This window comes from Dunckerocampus dactyliophorus, chromosome 9 (assembly GCF_027744805.1).
Source record: "Dunckerocampus dactyliophorus isolate RoL2022-P2 chromosome 9, RoL_Ddac_1.1, whole genome shotgun sequence".
Lineage (NCBI taxonomy): Eukaryota > Metazoa > Chordata > Actinopteri > Syngnathiformes > Syngnathidae > Dunckerocampus > Dunckerocampus dactyliophorus.
Genome location: NC_072827.1, coordinates 3,170,499 through 3,190,754, shown reverse-complemented (window position 1 = coordinate 3,190,754; position 20,256 = coordinate 3,170,499). Strand labels below are relative to the sequence as shown.

The window sequence follows — 20,256 nt, the reverse complement described above, 5'->3', positions numbered from 1 at the left end:
ATTTCCGACTATTCTCGTAAATTTACGATTTTTTTCTTGAAATTTCATTACTTTTTGCTCGTAAATGCACGACTTCATACCCATAAATTTAGGACTCTCTCGTAAATGTATGATGTTTTTTCTGGTATATATTCACAAGTTTTTTTTCGTAAAGGCACAACTTTATTCTCGTAATTGTACGCCTCCTTTTCTTGTAAATGTGGAACTTTATTCTATTCTAAATGTACGACTTTATTCTTGAGATCTCAGATAATTTTTTTTTATGTGGTCCTAATACTCGTACGATACTGCGTAGATCAGTGAAAAAGCACCACTCCAAAAGGTGCCCTCAAGCAACTTTTTAATGACCTTCTAAGAGCAGTATGCGTTTATGAGCACCCAACATGATAAAATAATCTCCCTCACTTATTTGGGGAGGAGGCACGCAAACCTCTTTACTTATGGACATGACACCGCCTCTGACCCGCTCCTGGGGAGATGAGCCCACTCCGTGTATGCTAACTATGCTTCACAGAGGACAGATATATCTGTTAAAAGGCTTTGCTACACATCTTAAAATAAAGCCCTGCCCACCATCCGTCAGTCGGCTGCCAACGTGGAACCGCAAGTTTGATCATTTAGTTTTTCTTCAGTGACAAGGCTAGCCTAGCATGATGTTGCTGTTAAAAATGTGAGTGTCATGTTAGCACTTTAGCATCACATAGCTCTGCTTGTGTCCTAAAAACGTGGATAAACACACAAAGCACACAGAAGCAGTGCAGTACTTGCCTGGTCGCAGCCGGCGTTGACCAGCTCTTGTAGCATCTGCCGGTTCACCTCGCCAGCTGGGTGCCCCGACCCGGATGAGGGACCCGACTCGTTGGCGAAGGGCATGAGGGACTTGCGGATCTCTCGCAGGGCATTCTGGTAGTTGTTGAACTTCTGCGGTGGTCGCACGGGCTGTTGCCGGCCAGCGGCGTCCTTGCCGCCTTTGCAGTCGGCCGGGCGGCCGCCCTCGGCACGCGAGCCGCTCCCGTGCAGGGCCTGGCTTACCAGCTTGGCGGGCTGCTTCAGGCCCTCCTTGATCTCCTGAAGCCTCTGGCGCGTGTTGCCAACATAGGGGGCTGCCGGGAACGTCTTGGGTCTCATGGCTGAGGTGCCTAGGTCAGGCACCTAGCACGGGGAACCACTCACACACACTAAATCTGCCACCCAACGAGGCTGACCCAAATAGATAACAATTCTCCCGCGGCAGATCCAAGATTTGTCGCCCTTATTTGTTTGTGTCTGCTGGCCCCGACAGGGAGGAGGAAGGCGACTTAAGGTGGTGACTGTGGAAGGGGGCGGCGGGGAGGGAGGGGTTCTACAGGCGCTCCATGGTGTGCTTTTCAAGGCTCAGGTTCCAGCTTATTCCAGGAAATGCAGCCGGTCACAAGAGTGCCACGGAGCCAAACCGTGATGCTGCCAACCTGCGCCTGCACAAACACGGAGAAGACACTTAGCATCCTCAAACGTCATTTGGGACCACCGTTCATGGACAGCAGGTGGAATAGGAAGGCACGTGTGCCAGCAGATCTTTATCTTTAAGCATTTTTAAAACGCTACAAACTTCTGTGGAGGGGCGCAAAACAAAGACGTTGCTTTTTCAACTCAAGACCCAAAATAGTGCTGAATATGTATTTTAAAAATGCCATAAAATTGACATATTCTGTACATAAAAATAATGGTACAGAACACATCCATCCATCCGTTTTCTATACCACTTGTTCTCATTAGGGTCACGGCTAAGCTGGAGCCTATCCCAGCCGATTTCAGGCGAGAGGCCGGGCACACGTGGACTGGTCCATGAGTATACCCGCCGAAGTACCCGGAGAAAACGCAAGGGAAGAACATGCAAACTCCACACAGAGGTGTTGCAACGGAGATACAAACTCAGATCTTCTGACTGTTTGGCCGCTCAGTGTGGATAATACAAGATTTCCAAATGTATTTGGAATACAAATTTACTATACTAACTACAAAAAAAGTTTATTTTTTGTAATACTTAAAAATATACTGTATAATTTTTTGATTTCTAAACTTTAATTTAACATTTCTAAATATATATATATATATATATATATATATATGATACATTTGTAAAACTTAAATATGAAAAAATAAATACACATATTTTAATCTTAATTATTTGTAAGACTTAAATTTAAATATATATATATATATATATATATATATATATATATGAAAAATGTACTGTACTAAAGTAAATGTCTAAAAAATGCTTATCTTTATTGACTGTTTTTACTGTTTTATTAGTGCAGTTATTTTTTGTGTATTGTTTTCAATTGCACTTTTTATTATTGGGTATGTTTTGTGTTTTATTGGCTGCTGCACAGTACTTTGGGTGGTTCAACTGTTGGAAATGTGCTATATATATATATATATATATATATATATATATATATATATATATATATATATATATATAGAAGGTTTATATATTAGGAGAATTAAAAACGCCCCCAAAACAAAAAAATAATGCTATGCAGTCAGATTGAGCAACACTGCATTAGCAGGACAGCGGGGTCCTAATTCATAATTGAAGAATGCAAGAAGTCATAAAACACCATGTGAAACCCCCACCAAACCCCTTTTCCTGGCCCTCGCCCCAGCCAGTCAGTCAGGCAAGCACCCCCCCCCCCCCCACACCCCCGCCCCGTGGTTGGCGCATAGCACAAGTTGCACAAGTCAGCGTGTCACCGCATACTTGAGCTGCGTTGTCATCGGTAAACACCCCGACTCGGCGTAGCATCGGAGGTCGCGACAAGTCAGACGTCCCAACATTTAAAGCCCGTGAACGTCGTCTTCACACGCTGGCTTTATTTGGCACGCATTCCAGCCAATACAAGAACTGTATAAACATTTTGGACATTGTGAAACATTTGTTCGCATGGGAAAACAAACATCTGTTCAAGGGTCGAACTGTGATACGTGTATCAACTGCACAGGCAATGTTTAGGTCACATTTTCATGTTAACATGTAAAAACAATAAAACACTCTTGAATGTAAACAAGTGCACCAAATGTAGTGGCTGATGAGTGGGGACAATGGCAGATCTCTAATGCTAGCATGTCGTACAACAATGACTGCAAATGGCATTGGTTGGCATCTCTCTGAGCAAAAATGTACAACTTTATTCGCCTAAATTTATGACTTTACTCACGTAAATGTATGACATTTTTTCTCCAATATTTAAGATTTCTTTCTCATAAATGTATGATTTTAATCTTGTAAATTTATGACTTTATTCTTGTAAATGTACAACTTTATTCTCGTAAATATACACAACGTTTTGTCTCAACTTTTTTTTTCCCTCGCGTAAATGTACAACTTTCTCGTAAATTCACACCTGTTTTTCCTCATAAATGTACAACTTTTGTTCTCGTAAATGTACGACTTTTCCTTGTAAATGTACGACTATTCTCATAAATTCATGATTTTATTATTGTAAATGTACGACTTTTTTCTTGTAAATGTACAAATTTATTCTCGTAAATGTATGACTTTTTTTCCTCGTGTATGTACAATTTTATACTCGGAAATTTACAACTTTAGTCTCATAAATGTACAGGTATGATGTTTTTTTGTATATTTATGACTATTTTTCCTCATAAATGTACGACTTTATTCTCGTAAAAATACGACCTTTTTCTCGGAAATGTATAAAGTTGCTCTTGTAAATGTATGACTTTATTCTCGTAAATGTAAGATTTTATTCTTGTAAATTCATGACTTTTCTCGTAAATGCACAACTTTTTTTCTCTCGTAAATGTGCAAATTTTTTTCCTGGTATATGTACGATTTTATGGTGAATTTCTGATTTTATTCTTGTAAATGTATTAATTTTTTCTCCTAAATGTACAACTTTATTCTCGTATATGTATAATTTTATTCTTGTAAATTTACTACTTTTTTCACATAAATGTACAACTTTTTTTCTCAAAATGTACGACTTTGTTCTCATAAATTTATTATTTTATCATTGTAAAAGTATGCCTTTATTCTCGTAAATGAATAATTTTATTCTTGAACATTTAAGACTTTTTTCACGTAAATGTACAACTTTTTTTCTCCTAAATGTCAACGTTATTCTCGTAAATGTACAACTTTTTTTCCCTCATAATTGTACAACTTTATTCTCGTAAATGAATAATTTTATTCTTGTACATGTACAACTTTTTTCACGTAAATGTACGACCTTATTCTTGTAAATGTACAACTATTCTCCTAACTGTACAATTTCATTCTCGTATCTGTACGACTTTATTCTCATAACTGTACGACTTTATTCTCATAACTGTACGACTTTATTCTCGTAAATGTACGACTATTCTCCTAACTGTACGACTTTATTCTCGTAAATGTACGACTTTACTCTCGTATCTGTACGACTTCATTCTCGTATCTGTACGACTTCATTCTCGTATCTGTACGACTTTACTCTCGTATCTGTACGACTTTATTCTTGCACTAAAAGATGTTGGCATCTCTCTAAGCAAAAAGTTACAGTTAAGCTATGAGAATGTTAGTCCTGAACTTAATGGTCATTTTAAATTCAATTCAATGCCCTGAGAAGTTGTCAGGGCATTGAATTGAATTTCTAGCAACTGGCCTGGTCAGGTTGTCTTAGAAGGCGTTTCCCAGCAGAAGCACGGACACAAGAGGCCCTTGGGCAAGACCCCGCCCACATCCTCGTCGTCTGCTTCCATCTGGGAGAAGGACGGACACAAATCCCCCCCCGCCACCAAAAACATGTTTGCTTTTGTTCGTCACAGCGGGAGGTGGCGAGCGGCGAGCACGCCGGCCTATCTCGGGGATCTCCTGGCTCCATTCCTGCCGTGCCTGGGGCGCCGCACATCCCGCCCGCCATCAGTGAGCCTTTCATTCCTCCGGCAAGCGGCCATATTGAATCATGGGACCGTCTGCGCCGACAGAAATAAACTCCAAAACGAGTCTGGAAATAGGAATTGGGAGAGTTGACAGCAGAGTTGACTTTTCTTCTCCGCCGCTGGGACCCCACGGGACATCTCCTGAACGTTCCCTTCATCTGCTGTTTCACTTTTAGTTTTAGTCTTAGTTGAGTTTTGATGCAAGTTGCACTTAGTTTGAACCTAAATCGTCTCACAGACGAAGGACATAAAATACAAGAATAAAACACTAAATACTGTATAGGAATCAGTGACATGGAAGTTTAATCCCTGTGGGATTTATTGGGAGGAGGAAGTAGAAGAGGCTGGAGAAGAAGCTGCTGAGGTGGAGGGGACACCGTAGCTTCCTGAATGCACACAAGGCTGACTGGGATACAGTCCTGTATGAACGTGAAAGCTTTCCATCTCAATAATAAGGCTTAGTTATCACCGTCGCTTTCATAGGAGCAGCTCCTTTTACATCAGGGGTCTCCCGACAGTGAAAAATGAAAGGATGCGACTTTGCCGCTTTGATATTTTGTAATTGTAAAGTAATGCAGAATTCATCTCAGCTTTGTCATGGAAAAAAGCCGATTAGTAGCAACTTAGCTTTTTGCTCTTTTCCCATTTTTTTTTTACAAATTTATTTTCCAAATATTTCAACTTTCTTCTCGTAATTATGACTTCATTCCCTTATTTTATATTTTATTTCCCTAATATTATGACCAGATTTTCCCAAAATTACAACTTTATTCTTTGTTTTGGTTGTATTTCATAATATTACAACTTTAAAAAAAAATGTTTAATATTTCAATTCTATGCAATTAAAATGACATTATTTCTCCTCACATCACAAGTATTATAATAATAATATTATTATTATTACATATTACAAGGTTATTCTCATAAAATTACAGCTGCTTTTTCCATTTCTGTTGAAATTTCTAACTATTTAAACTTTCTTCAAGTAAGCTTTCTTCTCGGAATTATGACTTCTTTGTTTTGGATGTTTCCGATAATATTCCGACTTTTTAAAAAAACACCACATTTTTATTATCATATTTCAACTCTATACAACGAAAATGACATGATTTTTGATTTTTCCTCATAATATTTCAACTTTATTCTCGTAAAATTACAGTTTTTTTCTCCTGAGAATATGACTTTTTTCTCTTCATGTTTTGACTTTATCCTCGTAAAAATTACAGACGTTTTTTTTCCATCTCTGTTTCTTTTTTAAATTTTCAACCATTTCAACTTTCTTCATGTACATTTTATTCTGGGAATTATGACTTTATTGCCATAATACTTTGATTTCATTCCCGTAATAATAAGACCTAATTAAAAAAAATTACAACTTTATTTGTTTTGTTTGTATTTTAAAATATTACAACTTTTTTAAAAAACTAACATTTAATATTTGAACTCTGTGCAACAAAATTGACGTTATTTTTCCTCATAATATTGTACATTTATTCATGTAAATTACAACTTTTTCTCGTGAGAATATGACTTTTTTCTCTTAATATTTTGACTTTATTCTCGTAAAATTACAGCTGTTTTTTCCATCTCTGTTTCTTTTTAAATTTCCAAACTATTTCAACTTTCTTCATGTAAACGTTCTTCTCGGAATTGTGACTTTATTTCCATAATATTATGACCTACTTTTCCAAAGATGACAACTTTATTCTTTGTTTTGGATGTTTCTGGTAATATTACGACTCATGTTTCAACTCTATATGACTAAAATGACTATTTTTCGCCATAAAATTACAAGATTATTCTCGTAAAATTACAGCTTTTTCTCCTGAGAATATGACTTTTTTTTCTCTTAATATTTTGACTTTATCCTGGTAAAATTATCTCTTTTTCTTTTTTAAATTTCCAACCATTTCAACTTTCTTGTACATGTACATTTTCTTCTCGCAATTATGACTGTATTGCCATAATACTTTAATTTTATTCCTGTAATAATAAGACCTAATTTTCAAAAAATTACAACTTTATTTTTGTTTGTATTTTATAATATTACAATTTTTTTTATTCAAAAATTAAAAAAATTATTTAATATTTCAACTCTGTCCAACAAAAATCTTTCCTCACAATATTGCAAGTTTATTCATGTAAAATTACAACTTTTTCTCGTGAGAATATGACTTTTTTTCTCTTAATATTTTGACTGTATTTCCATAATATTATGACCAAATTTTCTAAAAATGCCAACTTTATTCTTTGTTTTGTATGTTTCGTAATATTATGACTTGAAAAAAATAACAAATTTTTTCTTTAATATTTCAACTCTATACGACTAAAATGCCGTTATTTTTCCTCATTACAAGTTTATTCTCGCAAAATTAGAACTTTTTCTCGTGCGAAAATGACTTTTTTTCTCAGGATATTTTGACTTTATTCCTGTAATATTATGACCAAATTTTCTAAAAATGCCAACTTTATTCTTTGTTTTGTATGTTTCTGATAATATTATGACTTTAAAAAAATAACACATAATTTCTTTAATATTTCAACTCTATGCGACTGCAATGACATTTTTCTTTATTTTGTTCTCATAAAATTACAACTTTTTCTAGTAGAGAATATGCCTTTTTTTCCTCTTAATATTTGACTTTATTCTTGTAAAATTACAGTTTTTTTTACTTACATTTATTTTTTTAATTTCCAACTGTTTCAACTTTCTTCACGCAAACTTTCTTCTCAAAATTATGACTTTATTCCCTTTATATCATGACCTACTTTTCCGAAAATGACAACTTTATTCTTTGTCTTGTTTGTCTTTGATAATGTTATGAAGTAAAACATAACATATTTTGTCTTTTACTATTTCAAATCTATGCGACTCAAATGACATTTTTCTTCCTCATCATTTTACAAGTTTACTCTTGTAAAATTACTACTTTTTTTCTGTTAAAATTTGGCCTTTATTCTCGAAAATGACAGCTGTTTTGTCCGATTCCAACTATTTCAACTTTCTTCATGTACATTTTCTCCTTGTAATTATGACTTTATATTATGACTTTATTCCCATAATATTTGGATTTTTATTCCCATACTATCATGACTTTTTCCCCTAACCTAATTCTCCAAAAATTCCAACTTTATACTTTGTTTTGTTTGTTTCTCATATTACAACTTTTTTAAAAAAATAAAATTTCCTCTTTAGTACTTCAAGTCTGTGCTACTAAACTGACGTTAGCTTTCCTCATGATAGCACCACGTTATTCTCGTAAAATTACAACTTTTTCTCATCGGATTACAACTTTGTTCCCTTAATATTTTGACTTTATTCTTGCAATATTACTGTAGATTTCCTCATTTTTGCTGGGTTTTCTTGTTAAATTGTATTATTAGAATGTGTCGAGAGCCAATTTTAAAAAAAGGCCCCCGGGACGTACAGTACTTTGGACACCCCTGTTTTACATGGTCAAGGATCCCACCTTTATCCTTAATGACAGATATCACAGCTACGACCTCATTTGCACCATAAGAGCCTGCCTTAGGCATAAAGTTCATTAACAAGCCACGTTGACAGCAGCTGTGAATGAGACACACACGGTACAGTATGCAAACGCGGCCCCGCGGGACGCATCTTTGCAGCGTGCAGCGCATACTCGCCCGCTGCGTGCTGAAACAAGTTCCAGTTTACAAACCAAAATGAAGTCATGAATTCATTTACAGAAGTGCGTACCTAACCATGAAACGGCAAAAGTTGGCAGGATGTATCCCCAGGACCTGTACAGATGGTCCTCTGCCTCTCCTGGGAGAAACACAGGGCTTCAGGGGAGATTGCCCGCAGCATGAAAAAAACCCAAAACAAAACAGGAGGTAGGTATTTTTGGCCTGTGTTGAGAGGTCTAGTGCTGTTATAAACACACTAGACATGAACACGTTCCAAATCAAACCACTGTATGACCTGTGTACAAACGTCCAATACATGTAAGCAAGGTTATGACTTTTTAGCCTCTAATCTTGTCTTTTGAAATCACCCGTCAGACACATTGGCTATCTGCAACACCGGATCTTTGGCAGTACTAGCCCCGCACGTCACACTGGCTCCAATCGACTAATAATAACTCTTAAAAATGGAGTCAAAGTCAAAGGGCACACAACTCTGTCATCCAGTGGTGCCTGAGTGCAAACTGCACGTATACGTAGCCACGCTATGTAGCAACATTGCCACAAAAACATACTCGAGTGACGGCAGCCACAACAATCTGTCACGGCGCTTGCAAGGGTATCAAACCTCTTCGTGGTCCCAAATTGCTCGAATGTCAACGTTACAACAACACCAGAGCCCAAAACGTAAAATAGGCCGAGTATATGTGTATCCATCAAGGTACAAATAAACACTCATGTACCCTGTAGGGGTCTTTACTGGACGAGGTAAGTGTGCACCTTCTCCAGGTGCATGCGTGTTCCCAAACAGTTTGCGTAATAGATGCTTCCAGAGCACCATCACGCACCTTTACTCGGACAGGAAAAGTCCTGAAAGGTATTCTACACGAATAAGCATAAGGTAAATTGACGGATATCCCTAAAATGATTTCTTCTCATCTTGTGTAAGCAAACTACCGCGTCTGCCTGCCTACCCCAAAGACCTATGAATTACAGTGTTTTCCACGACTCTCTCAAAACGATGTTATAATGGCCAAATGCTATCAAAGGTAATTGTTAAGTCTTACCTGTGAAATGTTACTCCCAGGGATTTGATTGGCAGCACATGAATGAGGCGTCTTCTACGCTCCGGTTCTTGCCAGCATCCAGACGTTGACGTACGGCTCAGCGCTCGATGTGGCGTCTACATGTATATGTCTAAGAGCTACCCCGCTCGCCATTAGCGGCGTTTTGAAAACCCACCACGTCCTGCCACCCCGAACACGGACAAGCAAAGCATTGGCTCAAGTATATGCTGCGTATAGACTGCTACGGCTACAGCGAAGTTGCTTGTGGCGCTTAAAGGGCTGTATCAGTTTTCATTATCGGGAAAAAAATCTGATACCAATACACTAAGTCCCCAACTTACGAACATCCGACTTGCGAACACTCGTAGATACGAACACAAGCCGACTGGTCTATATTATATTTTATTTTGCCTTCTATTCGCTCCATCAGTATTTAAACTGCTCCATGCTTGACCAGTAGAGGGCACTGTGACACTGCTAATGGGACCAACAGAGAGGAAGACGGTGGGGAGAGAGTGTAAAGGACAAATGGAAAGCTACATTGTTAGCTGTACGATACAACCGGGACAGAGCGTGTGATTGAAGTTTATGAAGAGTTAATAGGCCTGCTTAATTCTACACCACCCACAGAACACTACCTCTTTTAGAAGAGTCTAACGATGACGACCATTTGTCTTTTTTTTTCAATATCTCCTCCTCCTCCTCCTCCACAACGACGTATGCTCAACCACTCCCCTTCAAAGGTAAATAACATTTATCAATACGTATTATTATATCATTTTTATTAATGTTTTTTTCATTAATTATCCTGGTTTAATATTACTACTACATCCAAACTCATACTTACATACATACACATATACTGTATATGTATACACGTACATGTAGTACCTATATCATTGCTAATATTACCTTTTGTTTCGACTTAAGAACGAGTCGACTTAAGGACGGTCGTCTGGAACCAATTGTGTTCGTTAGTTGGGGACTACATTACATTTTTATGCCAATATCGGCCAATATTGTCGGACATCCCTACTTTTTACCCAACCTAATTTTCCAGAAAATTACTTTTCTTATTTAGTTTTGTTTGTTTCTCATAATATTTCCATTTCTGTTGTTGTTGTTTTTTTATGTTGCAACTATTTCAACTTTCTTCTTGTAATTATGACTTTCTTCCCATATTATTTGGACTTTACTGCCATATTATATATTTTTCCACAACCTACTTTCCAAAAAATTACAGCTTTATTTGTTGTTTTGCTTGTTTCTCATAATATTGCAACTTGAAAAAAATAACATATTTCTGCTTTTAATATGTCAGCTTTATGCAACTAAAATGACTTTTCCTCATAACATTACAACATTATTCTTGTAAAATATGGCTTTTTTTTGTTAGATTACAACTTTTTTCTCTTAATATTTTCACTTCATTCTCATAAAATTACAGCTGTTTTTCCTCCATTTTTGCTGATGTTTTTGTTTTATTTTCCAACGCTTTCAATTTCCTTCTCATAATTAGGACTATTCCCATATTATTGACTTTATTCCCATAATATTATCACTTTTCCGCAACCTAATTATCCAAAAATAACAGAAGTACTCATTATTTTGTCTGTTTCTCATAATATTACAGGTTTAAAAACAATTATTTTGCTTTAATACATCAGCTTTGTGCAACTAAAATGACATTACTTTTCCTCACAATATCACAGCTTTTTTCGCTAACCTTTTTCTCTTAATATTTTGACTTTATTCTCGTAAAATTACAGCTGTTTGTCCCCCATTTCTGCTGCTATCATTTTGTGTTTTTCCCCCAACTATTTCAACATTCTTCTCGCCATTATAACTTTTTTCCCATAGTATATTGTAATTTTTTTCTGCAACCCAATTTTCCAAAAATTACAACTTTTTTTTGTTTCTCATGTTATTAAAATAACCTATTTTACTGTAATATTTCTGCTTTATGCAACTAAAATTACATTACTCTTGTAAAATTATGCCTTTTTTCGTGAGATTACAACTTTTTTCCCTTAATATTTTGACTTTACTCTCGTAAAATTTGGACACCCCTGTAATAAAGGTACGTGTGTTCCCAGGTAGTACAGATGACGGAACCTTTGAGGGAATACACACACTTGACAGGAATGAACATGGAAACGGAAAGGAGACGATGCATGGTGACCCCGAAAAGGTACAATCTACGTTCCGATATGTAAAGGTGCAATTAATACAACAATAGAGCATTTAATCATACCCTGACAGTGTACCTTTATTTTGTAAACTATCTGAAATACGGGTACAGGAGAAGTATGGTTCACTTCAACGTGCCCCTAGGGGCAACTGTTTGACCCCCCCAGGTACTGCGTGTACCTTTTCCAGTTTAAAAGGTTACATACATGTACTGTATGCTCCCCAAACGGTACAGATGTAATGAGTGCAGTAATAAAGCCTCTAAAATTCAGATTCTCTCCCCTTGTCAGAAATACGAGTACAGTACACACTCATTTACCCAAAAGGACAATTATTAGATAGCAAGGTGTACCTTTTCCTGGTTAAAAAAGGTACAGGTATGTTCCCAAACTGTAACGGTCAGTCACAGAAAAGGTATACAACCAAAACCTGAGACAAATTTGGACCCCGTCAGAGTGCAAAAATGTACTTTCTGGGTCTGTTCAGTGACACTGCGGGTCTGAACAAGAAGTTGAGGCCATTCAAGGGAATCGTTTAATTTAGCGTGGGTAATAATAACACGGAATCACAACTATTTGGTGTGCACATTTTCAGGAAAAGCTAAAAACAACGCAGACTGGCTATGCTGGTGTCTATCATACACCACCCTCCCACACATACATACGCAGAGGACCGTGGAAAAATGTGGAAAGCCCAGTTTTAGCGTCTTGTGTGCCGCTCAGCTCGCCTGTTAAAAATGAAGGGGATTAACAGCACAAACACTTCCATGCAGCCATGTTACCACGACCACCGCCGTCTCATTTTTATATTAAACACCCTGGAAAGTTTCACGGAGACTTCAAAGTCCCACCACCACTCCGCTCAACGCAAAATAAAAAAGAAACACAACGCTGTCCTCACCATGTGTGAAGTCGCCACGATAATCACTTCAATTCCGTCCAAATCCCACTTTTTTGTCGTCCTCTCGTCGGGTTCCTTCTTGGATCTCTTGGCCGGGGCTGGGAGGCTCTCGGGTGGGATCAGTAGGGACGAAGGAGTCGAGAAAAAGTGATGATCGCAGCCTCCATTTTGGAGCAGCAGCAGAATGAGAAGAAGAAGTAGGAGAAGAAGCAGCAGCAGCAGCGAGGCACAAAGTTGGACACTCGCTACATTGTTAACATTCCACATGTCACGTGACGGACCGACGCGCGTCAGCAGCGGGGGCCAAGGCGAAGATCGTCTATAGCCTGCCGATGCTCCGCACCACACCCGGCTGCTTTTTGTAATCTGTGATTTGAGAGTAGATCTGACAGCAAGAGTGAGCAGATTCAAGTACATTTATCCACAACAATTAGCTAATACGCACAGCTATTCTGTCCAAATAGTTTAATATACAAAGTTAAAAATATACAATATATACTTTTACAGTGCTTTATAAAGCACTCACAGACCACTTCATGAGGCACACCTGCACAACCTAATGCAGTACAATGAAAACAAGACCTCGATCAGCAATTCTGTACTTTTTCTGTACTCTATCACACTGAGAGTCGCACCCAGTATGTTGGTTACCTTATCGAAGATAAAAGAGGTGCAAAATATGAGGAACTGCAACATTACCTAATGGCTTTATGAGTTACAGTGGTGTGAAAGTGTTGGCCCCCTTCCTGATTTATTTATGTTTGCCACACTTAAATGTTTCAGGTCAAACAAATTCAAATATTAGTCAATGACAACACAAGTGAACACAAAATGCAGTTTTTAAATAAAACTTATTACTAAGGTAGAAAAAAAAATCCAAACCTAGATGGCACTGTGTGGAAAAAACGATTTCCCCTGCCCCCTCGTTGTTAAAACATACCTTTACTGAGATGAGATCCATCAGTCTGGAACAGGTTGTAAGCCATTTCACTTTGAGAGCCTATATCCACAAATGGCCAAAACATGGAACAGTGGTGAACCTTCCCAGGAGTGGCCAGCCAACCAAAATGACCCGAAGAGCACAGCAACAACTCATCCGAGAGGTCACAAAAGACCCCACAGCAACATCCAAAGAACTGCAGGCCTCACTTGCCTCAGTTAAGGTCAGTGTTCATGACTCCACCATAAGAAAGACACTGGGCAAAAACGGCCTGCATGGCAGAGTTCCAAGACCAAAACCACTGCTGAACCAAGAGAATATTAAGGCTCGTCTCAATTTTGATGAATTCTTGATCCTGCCAAGACAAAAGTTGAACTTTTTGGAAGTTGTGTGTCCCATCACATCTGGCGTAAAAGTAAAGCCGCATTTCAGAAAAAGAACGTCATCCCAACAGTAAAATATGGTGGTGGTAGTGTGATGGCCTTGGGGTGTTTTGGTGCTTGAGGACCTGGAAGACCTGCTGTGATAAATGGAAGCATGAATTCTGCTGAAGGAGAATGTCCGGCCATCTGTTGGTGACCCCAAGCTGAAAGCAACTTGGGTTCTGCAGCAGGACAATGATCCAAAACACACCAGCAAGTCCACCTCTGAATAGATGAAGACTTTGGAGTGGCCTAGTCCAAGTCCTGACCTGAATCCTATTGAGATGCTGTGGCATGACCTTAAAAAGGCGCTTCATGCTGGAAAAGCCTCCAATGTGGCTGAATGACAAATGATCGGAAACAGTTAAGTGTGACAAAAATGCAAAAAAATACAAAATCATGAAAGGGGGCAAACACTTTTTCACACCACCAAGTAGTTTGTTGTATACCGTTTGACTTCATCACTTGTGACAAAAGTTATAGACATCAGGTTCTAGTGTGTCTACAGAAACAAGAGCAATGCTAGCAGTACTTTTTCTTACTCCAAAGTTTCTCTTTTCAAAGCAATCAATCATTGCAATAAAAGCCGAAAAACTCTCAGCTTCCACTCAGGAATCAGTGCAAAAATAAAGGCGTTCATTTACATTGTAAAAGGTAGAAATACAGGAGAGTACAAATAAATATGTGAGTACAGGAGGAAGTCCTGGGTTTATCAAAATGTCAGTCACAAAGACAACACAGAAATAGTTAGCAAAATAATAATAATAATAATAAGATGGAGAAACTCCCAGCAGTGACGTCACGCTCCAAGCTAATAACCTGCAATCATCATCTGCATCGCCTGATCACGGGAAAACATACAACCGCAATTCAGTTGTGATTATAACAAAGATGAAACAATTGTTCATGTTGTTGTTGAAAAGCTGAAACTGACATTAGGACAATTAACAGCAAGCAAGGCATTTCATTATGGAGTTGTTTCTTCCGTGTGCCAAAAGTAAATATATTAAGAAAATATTCAATAAAATATTAGAATATATAAAATATCATACATCAAATAATTTTAAATATTTACAAAAAAATTCAAAACATTTTCAAAATTATCCACTAAATAAATTGTAAAACCTCATCTTAAATAATTCTATGGAACTTTGAAGACTGATAATTTAAGCTATTTCACAACTTAATTCATCAGCCCAAATATGATCAATTTGGTCAAATCTTAATTAATATTTTCATTAATTTTGGCCCACACACAAAACTCCAAGGGATGAAAAGGTCTGTTTCTGTCCAACAGAGCCTGGGTGTGTGCGGCACAGTCCTATATAACAATTGGATGGGTGGATGTTGAAGGGCAAAATTGGGTTTAAGGAAATGGCAGAATCAAGTCGTTGTGCCTTCTGCAGATTCACCACTGGATGGAGCCACCTCACAGTTAGATTGGTGTTTGTTCGATTAATTTTGGTGTGTTTGGAGAAAAAGATTTTAAGATTGCATACCAACTCAAGTGTTTTTTTTTAAAGCATCTTAACAACAAGGCACACTGGACTTTTTATCCAACATCTAACTAGTCTTTTTTTTTTTTTTAAAGTAAAGGTCTCGTTACGGGCTTGGCTATTCTGTCTTCATGAGACGTTTACGATGTCCAATAAAAAAGAGGTACTACAAAAGTGCCTGAAAAACTACACCTTCCCTCTGCACACTCGAGAGTCAATAGTTCTGCTTCACACTGACACATGTTTCTAATATTTTGGTGTCCTCATTCAGCTACACAAGTAGGCCAAAGTATTAGAAAGTATGATGCAAGTTTTACTCAAGTGGCGCAGCAGAGATGCAGAGGTTGTTTAAGGCACAAGCGACTTGTACGATCTTGTCAAAGGTGGACATGTTGGACGTGCGCTCGGCGGCCGAGGCAAAGGGACTCTCTACGGGACCGGTGAGCATGGCGTACCTCTGCCTCACCATGGACACCACCCTCTCCACGTGGGCCCGCACACCCTGCACATCTGCCGCAGCGCCACCCGTTGGCGGCTCGCCCTCCGCCATCCCGAAGCGAGCTCCGCGGGCGGCCACGGCGTCGGCGATGTCAAGATCCCGTCTGGCCAGGACCACGTCGCCCGGGAGAAGCTTGCACAGAAATCCGCAGCTCTCGGCCAGATTGCGGGGGCCAACGTTTCCCAGGACGCCCCTGGAGACGAAGGTGACCACTCCCTGTGGGGCCACTCCAATCAGGTAATTTAGGACGTTACAAGCTGCCGTCGCACCTTGTTGAGGCTTGTTGCCGTAGGCAACCGGGCCCTCACACGGCACGGTAAAGCAGTCCACAATGACGGCGCAGTCAGGGCAGGAAGAGCGCAGGGCGGCGGGAAGGTTTTTCCTCAGCTCAGCTCGCGAGGGCCAGAAGACGGCGGTGGGCACCAGTGTGGAAGACATGATGTTGACCATGTGATGCACAGTCCTGACCACCGTGCCCACCTTGACGCCAAAGCGGTAGGCCAGGTCCTGGTTGCGCAGGTCCAGGCGAAGACGCATGAGCGTGAGCAGGAGTTGCTGGAACTTGGACAACTTCACGTTCCTGATGGCGTCCATGTGCGGCGCCAGGAGCAGCATGACCGTCTCCAGCACAAAGAAGTTGGGCAAGCCCGTGTAGAACTTTACCTTCTCTGCGTCGTTCCTCAGGGAGCTCTCCGACAGGGACATCTTCTCCACAGACTCCCTCAATGCTCGGTTCTCTCGCCTCAGCGCCTTGAGGACATCGTCAAAGTTGACCGACGCGTTAGAAGTCAGAGCGGTTTCATCCTTGCCGTCACTCGCAGACTCATCATCCTCATCGTCGTCATCATCATCTGCACTCATTGAGGACGATGCACTGCCCTCCATGTTGGACTCACGCTCCGTTGGACCTGGCCGGTCCAGTCCAGACCCCCCCTGGCACTGCAGGAACAACAAGGCATTGGCCGCCTCCACGCGGGCTTCCTGCTTGTCCGAGACGTCCAACAGACCAGGCTCCTTCATGTCAGCAGAGAGGGCAGTAGCAGTGAAGATGGAAGGAACATAATCTGGTGAACGAGGGTTCTTCACTTGTTTACCTGCACGCAGGCAAAAAGGATGCAGCGTTTTGTATGACAGCATTTACTGAAACAAATGACAAATAAAACAACATTTGAAGTGAAAAAACAAACTTCCCTCGCATATACTGGATCTTTTATTTGGAACCACTGTAAACACTAACTTTATTTCAATGTAAAGCATTTAAACGACTGACAAAAACGTTTATAAGACCAAACACTGGCGAAAATATTAATAAAAACGTGAGAGGAAGTGTCCTACCGGAGATGAAGTGCGTGCTGCACAGCCGGCTGCCGTCGTTGGGGACCCAGCCCTGGCGGTTGACGGCCGCTATCCACCGCTGCTTCCTCTCGGGGTCCCGGGGGAAGCGATAGAAGGACAGGCTGGTGCCGGGAGTCCTTCGGTTCCTGCAGCCGGCCACCACACACGTATGGACCATAGCAAAGGCAGCGGCTACCTAGCTGCCTGGCGGGGTGTGTTTGACTCCCAAAATGGCGGCCATCTACTCGAACGATGGGACGGAAGGGGCGGAGCGTATGTCTGACGTAATCGAATTGCTACGGCTCAAAAAAAGGCATAGACATAAAACGATTACGGAACATAGAGAAACGTTAAGTAATTTAACATTTAAGCTTGTAAATGTATACAGTACATCGCTTAAAATTACCTTAGGGTCTCCAAACTCTTCCTCTCCCGGGTCGCAAACAGAAAAATCTAAGGGTGCAGACCCACTTTGATACATTTTGTGCATTCAATTAGCTAAAACTGATTCACTGTAAATCAGCATTTGCTAAACTGAACAAAACATCTAAGCTTTGTGTTATATTCAAATCAAATAAGTGCACTGTAATATCTCTTAACATAGATGTCACTATTAATGATTTGATTTTTACAAAATGCAGAGAGCCAATAAAAAAAAGCTGTAAGCTAAAAAAAGGCCCCTGAGCCACAATCATTTACACTTCATGCAACCATTTATGAAGCCAGTTTAGCTAATGAGTACAAACAGAAGAAATGCATGGTTGTGGATGACCACAATCCATCCAGTTGTTTACCTTACATGTCGTCCTCCGTGAAATGCGTTCAACATAATCAGGTTTTCATCATTTAAAGGAAAAATGCCACTTTTTTTTTGTAATGTTGCCCATCATCCACAATCCTGATGTAAGAGATAAGGAATGTGAGACACGTCTTTCTCCTTTCCGTGCGTTCTCATATATAAAAACAGATAATAAAAAAAGAGGCCGCTCATTAATGCCTATTAAAACACCTCCAGAAACCTCCAACAATGTTTTATATCCATGCTGTGAGCATGTAGTAACAGGTACATTCATGATAACATGTAACACTTGCAGTATTTTGTTGTATTTTGATCATTTTAAGCATTATCGCAACATCCTTTCTCTTGCGCACTGATTTCACATATAACATAGACATGAACGCTTACACCTGGTGTTAACTTTTCCAAACTCAAAAATAAAAGCTGATGCGCTGAGTGAATGTGTGGTGAAGCTGGTCACTAACCGCCTAGTAGCTGTGTCGAGGTGTCACTATGCCAGTAACGTAGTTCTTCGGCCTAACCATGTTAATAACATAAATAATAACATCGCTGCAGCTTGGTCACATGATATGTAAATGGGGCCTTTTTGGATGTTTTTTTCAGAAAGCTTTAAAGGCAGAACACTGTAGGTGCATCACATTATGTGCATTCTTAGCTGCCTCTTTTTAATCTGTGTTTATATCTTTAGAATGGACAGAAAAGAAAAAGATGATGGGCAAAATTTTTCCTTTAATAGGACAGCTCAAATTAAACCCTCGTGGGCTCATGTGGGCGAGAAAAAGTATAGAAAAATGTAGTGGGACAAAAAATGTAAACGTTTAAACAGTTGGTGAAAGTCCAAAAATAACATACATTTCATAAAAAGACCCAACAGCGCACAGTAATGAGTCCTAAATGTAGGTCATGTCCCTTTTTAACCAGACAATAGATCAAATAATTTGCAATGTCTAGCTACACAATGAAAGTTAGGGGTTCAATTAATCAGTCATCTTTATTGGTTGCCGGAGGTTGGGGTCACTCTAGTACCCTAGTAAAGACAAACCACTGTATGGGTTGCTTGCCAGACTTGAATACATTTTATGCACACAGTTGAGTATTGGACACACATCCGGCCCTCGAGGAGTACCCCAAGAATACGTACTCAGCCTACCTCCTGACGTTTACTTTGTGGCACCCGAATGATGTGACTATAGCGGGCACGCCCCTCAGAACTTCATGATGTCATAATGATGATGTCGTCTCAAGGCTGGATTATTCAAGTCATAAGGCTAGAGTCATCGCCAAGTCATCGAATGTGATATTTGTCCGGAGTCATAACTGGTGAACTGTCATCTAAGGCTACATGTTGCCAATCATAAAGGCTGATGCGGCATCACTGGAGGCTGGATGTTAGAGTCATAAAGGCCTATGTCAAGTCATGTGGAAGGCTGGGTGTTGGTGGGCAACACAAACTTGGTGTTTGTGCAGTCAGCAGATAACATATTTATTTGCATGTCAGATTTTTGTTGTTTTTTTTACTCTAAGAGTATAAAAAAGGATACTTGGCACAAGCGTACAGTTTTGTCTAAATCTTGAGATAAGGAAATGGATTCCACCAACCCAAGAAACCCATTTTTTTCAGACCCCAATGACATTGCAAATATGCTCCTCTCCGGGCTGCTGGATGGGCTCCACCTTGGCGATGAGAGGCCACCAAGTGACTTTGGACACAGGTCTTCACTTGGCAAAGAGACTTTGCATAGAGAACTAATGTCAAGGGACGGAAGCTCTTCAGAAACAGACACCCCCACCACACTATGCTCTGATGACGACATCCAGTTTGGATACAAGACAAACTGGAGCCCCGTCAGTCCGGAATTGGACCATGGGGAGGATGATGGGGTCATACTGGAAAGGCTGGTCTCACACTATTCCAGGTTATCATCTCCACATAATGAAGACACTTGTGCAGTCAGCCCAGAGTCCTCAGAACATGACAATAGTTCTCAGGCATCCTCCCCTGGCACAGTAAGCTTGGACGCAGACATCAAA

General features: G+C 39.7%; 2 protein-coding genes across 3 annotated transcripts in view; both read right to left on the bottom strand.

Annotated features, from left to right (window-relative positions):
• Positions 1-12,984, bottom strand: part of lats2 (large tumor suppressor kinase 2) — a 41,087-nt gene extending 28,103 nt beyond the window's left edge. Inside the window, exons 1-2 of the mRNA XM_054786751.1 lie at positions 12,735-12,984; positions 769-1,454 (exon numbers count right to left, since the gene is read on the bottom strand). Of these exons, the coding sequence (XP_054642726.1) occupies positions 769-1,128 (360 nt within the window). The 5' untranslated portion in view covers positions 1,129-1,454; positions 12,735-12,984. The remainder of the gene's footprint in view (positions 1-768; positions 1,455-12,734) is intronic.
• A 211-nt stretch (positions 12,985-13,195) lies between these two features.
• Positions 13,196-17,657, bottom strand: LOC129187680 (uncharacterized). 2 transcript variants are annotated; one of them, XM_054787283.1, is made up of 2 exons: positions 17,427-17,657; positions 13,196-17,185 (listed from the first exon to the last, which is right to left on the bottom strand). In XM_054787283.1, the coding sequence occupies exons 1-2, from the start codon at positions 17,602-17,604 to the stop codon at positions 15,906-15,908; spliced, it is 1,458 nt and encodes a 485-aa protein (XP_054643258.1). In that variant the 5' UTR covers positions 17,605-17,657; the 3' UTR covers positions 13,196-15,905. The 2 variants fall into 2 exon arrangements, with proteins under 2 accessions (XP_054643258.1, XP_054643259.1); XM_054787284.1 differs by having other exon boundaries at positions 13,196-17,231; positions 17,427-17,520.
• Positions 17,658-20,256: the final 2,599 nt, after the last annotated feature.